This window comes from Suricata suricatta, chromosome 5 (genome assembly GCF_006229205.1).
Source record: "Suricata suricatta isolate VVHF042 chromosome 5, meerkat_22Aug2017_6uvM2_HiC, whole genome shotgun sequence".
NCBI lineage: Eukaryota > Metazoa > Chordata > Mammalia > Carnivora > Herpestidae > Suricata > Suricata suricatta.
Genome location: NC_043704.1, coordinates 71,555,098 through 71,566,301, shown reverse-complemented (window position 1 = coordinate 71,566,301; position 11,204 = coordinate 71,555,098). Strand labels below are relative to the sequence as shown.

At 36.2% G+C, this 11,204-nt stretch overlaps 1 protein-coding gene across 1 annotated transcript in view; it reads left to right on the top strand.

Moving 5' to 3' along the window:
• UBXN7 (UBX domain protein 7) overlaps window positions 1–11,204 on the top strand; it is a 61,762-nt gene that overhangs the window by 15,414 nt on the left and 35,144 nt on the right. The window contains exons 2-3 of the mRNA XM_029939533.1: window positions 5,459–5,606; window positions 8,998–9,065. Coding sequence (XP_029795393.1) covers window positions 5,459–5,606; window positions 8,998–9,065 — 216 coding nt within the window. The remainder of the gene's footprint in view (window positions 1–5,458; window positions 5,607–8,997; window positions 9,066–11,204) is intronic.

Genomic DNA, 11,204 nt, shown 5'->3' with positions numbered 1-11,204 from the left:
CACACACACACACACACACACACACACACACCCAGATATATGGCAAACCCCAAATGAAAGGCTGATCTCTATTTGTCCAATTTCAAGAGAGATTTGTTGCTGACATAACTATGTAGACTTCTGGAGATCTAAGTGAAATGATCAGATGTTTTTTATAATTTTTTTTTACTGATTTAACATTAAATCCTAATATTATGCGTTCATGGTTTTTTCACTTGTATTTCATGAAAAATTTTTTTAATAAAAAAATTTTACTATTTTTTTTAATAAACTCTACCCCCAATCTGGAGCTTGAACTTATCATACCAAGATCAAGAGTCACATGCTCTACCTACTGAGCCAGCCACAACCCTTCATGAAATAATTTTGTTCAGTGTTTTTCACTGGCATCTTAGATATATGTCTTTGTCAGCTGTCTGACAAAGTTATATCTACTCTATCCTCTGACAGATTTTTGGAGCGTGTTAATTTCGCTTTACATTGTTTGAGGTTGACCACTTTTAAAATTTGTATGTAATGTTCCCACTGGAAATTTAATCTTAAGAATGTGTATCTTTTTTTTTTTTTTTTTTGAGAGAGGGAGACCCAGAGCATGAGCAGGGGACGGTCAGAGAGAGAGGGAGACACTGAATCAGAAGCAGGCTCCAGGCTCTGAGCTGTCAGCACAGAGCCTGATGCGGGGCTCGAACCCAGGAACTGCGAGATCATGACCTGAGCCAAAGTGTCGGCCACCCAACCGACTGAGCCACCCAGGCACCCCAAAAACATGTACCTTAAGTACCCATTTGCTGTTTCTGATTTGCACAGTGTAACCATAGCGCTTTATAAATGAAAGTTAAAGCATAAACATACACAGTATAAAATTCAAAGGATATGGAAGCACTATTTTGGCTGAAGCCTGACCTTTCTCTGGTGTGTTTACTGGTGAGCTGAAGTCCCATAAGATGGCTCTAAGTCAATTTATTAGACATTGATCACATGGAATCAAACACAATGCTAGGTTCTAGGGATACGAAGGAGAGAATCCAGTCCCTGTGTTCAAGAAGCTTCTTCTCTTTCTGGGGAACCAGAAAGTAAACCAGCATAGACTGCTTAGTAGTGTATTCATGTACACAGTAGAAGAGTGTCATAGAGATGGGAGTGGGGAAGTAGTGTAGAGAATGCTTAGCACACAAATTGGCAAAGTAACCTTAGCGTGATTCTTGAACATGGATGAACTAGATGAAGGGGAGATGAAGAGGATAAGAACAGTGTAAGCATGTAATTTAGTAAGGCTATACTGAATTTGTAGGATAGGGAAGAGAAGAGGCAAAACCAGAGAGATGAGCTGAGGTTTGATCAGAAGGGACTTTCCAGATCATGAGGGCTTGGAATTTATGCTTGTATACCTTGGTGTCAGAGAGCCACTAAAGAGTTTTATTTGTTTTTATTTTTATTTTTGACATTTATTTATTTTTGAGAGGCAGAGAGAGACAGAGCGTGAACAGGGGAGGGGCAGGAGAGAAAGAGACACAGAATCCAAAGCAGGCTCCAGGCTCTGAGCTAGCTGTCAGCACAGACCCTGATGCGGGGCTCAAACCCACAAACCATGAGATCATGACCTGAGCCAAAGGTGGACGCTCAACTGACTGAGCCACCCAGGCGCCCCCATTAAAGAGTTTTAAATGGATGTGGGGGGCGGGGGGGATGGGAGGAGGGAAAGGGACAGGAAGAATAAGAATCAGACTTGTATTTTGGAGCATAAACTCAGCAGCAAGGTAGAAGATAGAATTATGATCAATTAGGAGTCTATTGTAGTAATCCAAATAAGAAGTATTATGCATTTGATTTAAAGCTTAGAAATAATAGTGGAGAAGAGAAAAATGAAAGATATTAAGAAGTAGAGTCAGTACTTCTGTTTCCGGGCAGTAAGGGAAAACTGGAGAGATAACATGAATAACTCTCTTGCTGAGAAAAATCCTAAATGAAATGAGTATTAAAAAAAATTTTTTTTTCAAAATACTTCATTTGTTGGTGAGAAAGTAAGGAATACTCTGAGGCTAAAAGTGAAATGAAATTGGGAATGCAGATGTTAGTTAGATTTTAAAGCAAGCCTTCATCCTAGTAGAATCTGCCCAAATCTAATGGCTTTAAACTTCTCTTTTGATAGTCTCATAGGCTGTAGGAAATGGGAAACAAAGCTTGTGACCTTCCTAAGGGAAGGAGTCTGAAAGGAAACTCTTCCCCCTAATGAAGCTGACTTTGTTTCAACCTTGGCAGTTGGAGAGTGTGAGGAGATACTGTCACTGAGAATTTGTAACAGGCTCTTTTATAGGGTCACATTTTCCATGTGGTTTTACCCAACTTAAGAATGTATCTAGAGGCACCTGGGCGGGTCAGTCAGTTAAGCACCTGACTTCAGCTCAGGTCAGGTTCTTGCCATTTGTGGATTCAAGCCCCACGTTGGGCTCTGCTCTGACAGCTTAGAGCCTGAAGCCTGCTTCAGTTTCTTTGTCTCCCTCTCTCTCTGCCCCTACCCTACTCATGTTCTCTTGCTCTCAAAAATAATAAACATTAACAAAAAATGAAAAGAATGTATTTAAAGTGGTCTTTGTTTGGTAATGCCCACAGGTGCCTTAAAAAACCTATCAAATCATAGAATTAACTTACGACCCAGCAATTGCACTACTAGGAATTTATCCAAGGATACAGGAGTGCTGATTCAAAGCGGCAGTGCACACTAATGTTTATAGCAGCACTATCAACAGTAGCCAAAGTATGGAAAGAGCCCAAATGTCCATCAACTGATGAGTGGATAAAGAAGATGTGATATATATACACAATGCAAGAATACTCAGCAATAAAAAAAGAATGAAATCTTGCCATTTGCAGCAATGTAGATGGAACTGGAGGGTATTATACTAAGTGAAATAAGTCAGTCAGAGAAAGATACATGATTTCAGTCACATGTGGAATTTGAGAGACTTAACAGATGACCATGGAGGAAGGAAAAGAAAAATTAGAAGGAGACAAACCTTAAGAGTCTCTTAAATACAGAGAACAAACTGAGGGTTGACGGGGGTGGGGCAAATGAGTGCTGGACATTGAGGAGAGCACTTGTTGGGATGAGCACTGGGTGTTGTATGTAAGTGATGAATCATAAGAATCTACTCCTGAAGCCAACACTACACGTACACGGTATGTTGACTAACTTGACAATAAAAAACCAAACCAAAACAAAAAACCACTATTAAAATCACATCCTCTTAGGAGGAGTTTACCTTCAACCACTGCTTTAAAACTCTACAGAATTAAAAATCCAAAGCATAAGAGGTCACAGGTGAAAAAAAACACAAAATGCAGAAAAACCATTCCACAAGACAAAAGCCACAAGAAACAAGAGCCAGCTGAAATGAGATGATGACCCCTACAGACTACAGAAAGTTTGTTTTTTCTTAGTAATTCCAGTAAGTTGATCAACATGTTTGAAGAAATATAAAGATTAAAATATGAATATGGGGGCACCTGGGTGGCTCAGTCAGTTAAGCGTCCAGCTTCAGCTCAGGTCATGATCTCACTGTTCGTGGGTTCAAGCCCTGCATCGGGCTCTGTGCTAACAGCTCAGAGCCTGGAGCCTGGTTCGGATTCTGTGTCTCCCTCTCTCTCTGACCCTCCCCTGCTTGCTGTCTCTCTCTCTCTGTCTCTCAAAAATGAATAAAAAAAATAAAAAGAAAGACTTATTAAAAAAATATGAATATGAAGGGTCTCTGAAACATGGTCCAGTATATTAGGAAAAAAACAAAAATAACTTCCAATTATAAAAAATTAATTGAAATTGAAAACCCAGTGAACAGATTAAAAAAAAAAACCAGACTGACACAGTATAGAGTGAAGAGTTCTAATATATATATCTAAATGGAGTTTCAGAAAGAAGTAAGTGAATGGAGAAGTATGGTCATTGTTAAATAGAAATAGCGGAGAATTTTTCAGAATTGATAAAAGATAACATTCCTTACATGGTAGAAGTGCAGTAAATCCCAAGGAGAAAAATAAAATCATCCATGACAGACTGGAGTGAAGCTTCAGAAGACCAAAGACAGATAAAAAAATCTTAAAAGCATATAGAGAGGAACAACAGATTGCTATAAAAATGATTTTCTCTGGTCCAGCAACTGATTTCCCAGCAGCAACAACAGAAGCTGGAGGACATTGGAATGCTCTCTTTTCTGAGCGAAAATAGCTGTCAACTTGAAAATAGAATATCCAAATAAAGCTGTCATTTACGAATGACAGCAAAATAAAGACATTTTCAGACCCAACACACATACACACCCCCTAGAAGGAAATTATATGGGACATGCTTCTGGTAGAAGGAAAGTCATACCAGATGGAAAACCTGAGATGCCCCCCACTTTTTTTATGTTTGTTTATTTTGAGAGCGAGAAAGAGAGAGAACAGGGGAGAGGCAGAGAGAGACAGAGAGGGACAATCCTAAGCAGGCAACGTGCTGTCAGCCTAGAGCATGACGCAGGGCTTGATCTCATGAACCCTGAGATCATGACCTGAGCCAAAATCAGATGCTTCACCAATTGAGACACCTAGGCACCGCCTGAGTTGCTAATTTAATGGTCATGAAGTGTTCCAGCAAATAAATTCTACAATTTAGACTCTAGTACTATTGGATATTTATGTTGCCAGTTTTTCAATATTAGCTGAAACAATACTAGACATGTATATGGACGTATTTGTGCATGTAGTAGTTGATGTGGAATAAATAAAGAGTAAGTACTTTGTTGACTAGAAAGCCCAAATTACTGGATCAAAAAGGAGGGAGTACTTTTTGATATGTGTTGTAAAATTGTTTTTGTAAAGGGCTTTACCAGTGTATATTGCATTTAGAAAACTATGCTGGCTTTACCAATGAAGAAAGAAATGTGTGATAAGGCCATTTTTAAATGATGAAGATTGACATTTCTTACCACAGTTTGACTTGATTATATTATCAACAAAAATGTCCCACCTCAATTAGAGAAGTGATTGTTATTTTAAAAAATGCTTTCTTTTTAATGGAAACAAATGCTAATTGATTGAAATGCATCCTAACAAAATGTTTCACTTTCTAGAATGTAATCTTTCATTTTGCTTTCTTTCTTTTTTTTTTTTTCCAGTTTTGTTAACAAATATGTGGTTGCTCCATTTAAAGACATGCTTTATTTAGTTTGGTTTTATTATGAAGGAAGACCACTATTTTAATGCTGTTAGTTTCTTTTTTAGTTTTGTATATTTACCAATCAGCCAACATTATAAAAGTAAATAAACAGGGTGTTTTTGTTTTTTGTTTTTTGTTTTTTTAAGTCACTCATCCTAAAAGGGGAAAAGTACTATTAGTTTGCTTGGGAATTCTGTATTCTAACATGAACCGAATATAAGAAGGTGTCTTTTTATTTTTAACTTTTTCTTTGTCTTTTTGTTGTTTCAGGTGCAAGCGAAAGTGTAGGGAAACATATGCTCGAAGCCTGCAACAATAATCTGGAGATGGCCGTCACTATGTTTTTGGATGGTGGAGGAATTGCTGAAGAGCCCAGTACCAGTTCAGCAAGTGTCTCCACAGTCAGACCACACACAGAGTATGAATTTATTATTTCTTGTTAGGAGCTACCCCTTGCCTAAATTAGGGAGTTGCATTTTTATCAGGCTAATTCTCTGGTTTTGAAAAAATTAAAAGTTGAAAGCATCTGAAAATGTCATGTGGAAAATTTTATACTTCTGTACCTTAAATTCTCTAGAGCGCAGTCATGTCTATTATTTACTCTTCAAAAGAACCCTATAAGATGACATTATTAGGCACATTTTACAGATGAGAAAGCAGAGGAATAGTCAGTTTCCTAAGCTGCACAGTAATTACGTAGCAGATATGGATGGAAATAAATCTCACTAAAGCTCAGATTTCCCAATTTTGGATTTACTTACATTGTCCCAGGAGAGTTTTGAGTTGCCATGAAAATTTCTTGAAAAATAATGATAGTCTTTTATACCTTAAAGATAGTTAAATGTAGTTAATCATTAGAAGCTCCTTAAGCATATGGAACTGTACTCTGTAGAGACTGATAATTAATGGTGAACAGATTTGGATGTTTTTTGCCTTTTACATTTGATACCAATGAGCATTTGAAATGAATACCTTCTAGGCAAAATTCCAGGTCTTTGGAAAATATTAGAGATGAATGTTACTCAAGGAAAACCATTAATATTTGAAACAAAATTATGCAGATCCTTAAATAAGACTTTAATACTTAGAGCTCTTTATAACTTTTGGTGTTTACAACATGAGACATTAGACAAGAGGAGTCTTCTCTTTAAGGGAATAGACCAAAGGCATGGATGGATATTATTTTTAAATTGGAGATAGATTTAAAAAGCCAAATAACAATCAAGACAGAGTTGCCTCTGGCTCCAGATTCTGGAGTAATAATTGTTTCCACATGAAGAGTGAACTTTAGGGATCATTATTAATACTTCATAAACTTTTTTCCTAGCAGTGTTGGCTGTCTATTTCAGATGTTGATATCCTATTCTCCCCCAACATAGCTCTGATTTTTCATGAAAATCAATATGAAAACATGATTTAGCTTACAGAAACTTGAGTAACAGGTATTCACAGCTCATTTGGGAGAATATAACTGTTCTCACTGTACAAAGCATGTTTTCTTAATTGTGTTTAAAAGTAGTTTTGATATGGGGCACCTGGCTGGCTCAGTCAATAGAGCGTGCAGCTCTTGATCTCAGGGCCATGAGTTCAAGCTCCACACTGGGCATGGAGCCTTACCTAAATAATTAATTAATTAATTAATTAATTAAAAGTAAAACTAGTTTTGAAAGATGAATGTCTTTTCCTATGAATTACATTATAATTGGACTTATTTATATCGCTAATTGGTTAACACTTGATAATGGCTCCTAATTCCGAATTTTCACTCTTTACAGTGAAAATTCATTTCATTTTGTTAGGTAGCTCACAATCTTGGGACAGATACCCTCAAATATGTAGTAAACAAGTTTTCCCATATAGTGACTACTAGTTAATCCATCCCCTAATTGATATATTTCATCAGATTAAAATTTGTTTTCTGAGTAATTAAACTGTCATAGATTGAGATAATTTTATACATGCTGTAAAATGAGGTATAGCAATCATGGAAAGATTTATTTAGGTAGAAGAGGTCTTCTAAATTCTTAATTTTCTTAAGATAATAGGCTAATTCTCTTTGAAAGAGGATTAATAGAGCTTCCTCTTCCTCTTATAAATACATTGTTCCTTCAGATTCTTTAAATTTTATGTGTGAGCAGTGACTGATGTACTTAACATAATTTTGAATTGGCCTTTATCACTTCATCATTTGGCTTACTGTATTTGTCCAGCTTGTTGTTGTTGGATGTTTTTGTTGACAAATGATTTCATAAAATATGTTTTAGAGTTCCAGCTCTTTGATATCAAAAGCAGGGCCTTAAGCTCAGTTATTACTATTAGGAACACCTGAATGAAAAACATAGGCCTAACTTAACATTGTAAGCAGGACAATAATAAATTTCGAACTCACTCTTCCTTGCTGTGAATTTAATAAATAGAAATTCACATTTGAGTTTAAACTATAAAATAGTTAAACATATTTAAAGGAATATACACCATTTTTACAGTATTTCTGAGTAGTTTTTACTAGAAGAGATAGGTTATTAGTAAACTCTCTGGAGATAAACTTTGAAGTTTATAGGCCTTTAAAATGAATAATTACTTTTTCTGTTCTTTATATATGAAATCTATTTAATAAATAATCCAAGATAATACCTATGTTAACCATCTTCATAACATAAAATTCACTGCTTATTTATTTAAGCTATTTTAATACATCTGTGATTTAATGATACATTGTTTGATGTAATAGTAATGTCACTGCTTTTATTATGCCTATATTTTTTCATTAGCTTTTTAAAAAAATGTTTATTTATTTGGAGAGCACGTGTGCTCAGGTGGGCAGGGGAAGAGCAGAGAAAGAGGGAGAGAGAGAATCCCAAACAGGCTCCATACTGTCAGCGCAGAGCCCAAGGTGGGCTTGATGTCATGAACCATGAGACCATTACCTGAGCTGAAATCAAGAGTTGGATGCCTAACCGACTGAGCCACCCAGGTGCTCCTCCATTAATTTTTTTGTCTGATTTTCTGTTTTGTTTTTGGTAAGCTCCTTTTGTTTTCTGAAAAGAATCTAGAATAGAAACTTTGAGAGGAAAGGGGAAAATTTTTTTCTTTTTCTGTTTGTTCTCTCTTTTTTTAATTAATTAAAAAGAATTTTTTTAATGTTTATTCAAATTTGAGAGAGAGAAACACAGAGTGTGAGCGGGAGAGGGTCAGAGAGAGAGAGAGGGAGACACAGAATCCGAAATGGGCTCCAGACTTTGAGCTGTGAGCACAGAGCCTGATGCGGGGCTCAAACTCAAAAACAGTGAAATCATACCTGGGCTGAAGTTGGATGCTCAACCGACTGAGCCATCTAGGTGCCCCTTAAATTTATTTTTTAAGTTTATTTATTACTTATTTTAGAGAAAGAGAGAGAGAGAGAGCGAGCAAGTATAACCAAGGGAATTGGCCGAGAGGGGGGGAAAGAGAGAATCCCAAGTAGGCTCCACACTGTCAACACAGAGCCCAATGCAGGCCTCAAACTCACAAATCGTGAGAACATGACCTGAGCCGAAATCAAGAATCAGACACTTAACTGATTGAGCTATCCAGATGCCCTTGTTCTCTTTTTTCAGAAATCATTTGAGCCATCTATTATGCCAGGTACTTTATTCTAGTTGACCTCTGTATAGAAACCATCTAGCAGTCATTTAACACCATGGTTCCTAACAGTCACTAAGTTTGATGTTCATGTTAGTTGTTAATTTGAATGCATTCACAGTAGTTATATAGAGAACATGTAGCAGAAAACAGTTTTCCTTTTGCTATTTTCCTACTTCTTTTGATAGAGAAGAAGTTCGTGCCCCAATTCCTCAAAAACAGGAAATATTGGTGGAGCCAGAACCCTTGTTTGGTGGTAAGTTCACCTTTTTCCCTTAGTTTTGTTGGACTCTCTTGTTATCTTTAGACTTGTACTGAAGCTATCAAAAGATGTGAAGGTTTGCTCAGAGAAGATTACTTCAAGTATAGATAGAGTTAATTCTTACATAATTCTGTACTCCCTTCAGAAAAATTGCACTGTTGATTCTTCCCAAGGAGAAAACCAGATTAAGAAGTTGATATTTGTTGTAGAGGGCCAAAAAGAGGAAAATTAGCAAAAAGAACTACCACCTTGTAATGGAAACAAAAATGTATCATTTAAAGACTGATTATATTTTGTTTTTTGGGGGCGCTTACTTGTCTATCATATCCTTACTGCCTTGATATGCCTTATCTTTACTTTTTCTTAATTTCCAGAAGCACTATTCTTATTTTGAACAAAGGAGAAAGTGATACCTAATCCATGCAAAAAATTGTGATATCAATCTGGGTGCTTAGAGAGACTATAGAAAATGGGACATTTAATTGGATTTAAAGAAAATATATAGTTTTAGTTTAATGAGCACTTACCCTTTGCAAGCCAAATATTTTAGGCATTAATAGGTGTATTAAAAATAGTAACAAAGTTATAATCTGGCCAGGCAAAGTCATAGAAATGTATGTTGTACACACTGAGAACAGTGATGCAGAGAAATAGACATATAAAAAGTTTTATAGGTAAACTAGAATAAAGGAGAAGAAATAAATGACATAAACTGTATGTTTTGATTTGAAAAAACACCTTAGTTGGAGTTTTTTAAAATCAATCTGACTTGGCACCTTTGGAGTTTACTGTAGTAAGAACAGAATATATGCTGTCTGGATTCAGAAATAACAATGAGAGGAAGAAAACTGTAAGAACTGAATATTGAAGTATAATATAGGCTTTCTGGACTTTGATTCAGCCAGTCATTTTGCTGTTAATATACCAGAAGTAATAAAGTATTGTTCATGATTTTTTTTTTCATATAAATGTTGTGAGTGGATTTTGGGATTGAGGGGTGATGCCCTTGGAAGCTTTATCTTTTCTTTATTGCAAGGAATAAGGCAGGATTTCTCAGGGGGGTAGACTACAGGAAATAAATTCTGTGCTGTTTTACTGTTGTAAAGAGGCTAAAGAGTTCCCATTTGAAATTCTTTCCTTCTTTTACCTTAGGTTTGATATACAGCAAAGAGGGGGATGAGAATGACTATATAGTTAGGGAGTCAGTCCTAACTTTCATATTAGATTTTATTATAACTTGATAAAGGTCTTTGGAGTACTGTTTCCTCGTAGGACAGGATTGATTTAAAGTGTGGTCTGTGTGTATGTAAGGTCAAAATTATTTTCATAAGTTATTTGCCTTTTTAACATTATTGACATTTGGACTAATGGTTCAAAAGCAATGATGAATCAGACTATTATATCTTAATTGAAACAGGGCAGTGACACCAAACTGTAAAGTCTTCACTGCTATATACTCACAATAAACAAAAGCTTATTTTTTAAAGAATGTTTTTAATGAAGTAGGTTAAATTAATTTCATTCAATCTTGACCCCTGAGTACACATTTTTAAACTATTCTCTTTTATGAAATAGGGTATGCATAAAGCACTTCTGCATACTGAAGTACTGCACATACTTTAAGGAAAAGCATGTGTATGGTTGTTAGAGTTGTGAGCGAAACTTGCTGCTTTTGTCATGGAACATTGTATTTACTTGAAAAATTCCTGATGAACCATGGTTATTTAGATGTAGGATTTGGCAGACATTTTCTTGAATATGAACAAAAGCCTGTTACTGCTTTTAGACAAACTGATCTTATTTGGTACCAGTTATTTAAAAAAAACAAGTTAATATTCTCATCATCAGGGAAACACAAATCAAAACCACACTGAGATACCAACTCACGCCAGTCAGAGTGGCTAAAATGAACAAATCAAGAGACTATAGGTGCTGGCGAGGGTGTGGAGAGACGGGCACCCTCCTACACTGTTGGTGGGAATGTAAACTGGTGCAGCCGCTCTGGAAAACAGTGTGGAGCTTCCTCAAAAAACTATCCATAGAACTCCCTTATGACCCAGCAATAGCCCTGCTAGGGATTTACCCAAGAGAGACAGAAATGCTGATGCATAGGAGCACATGTACCCCAGTGTT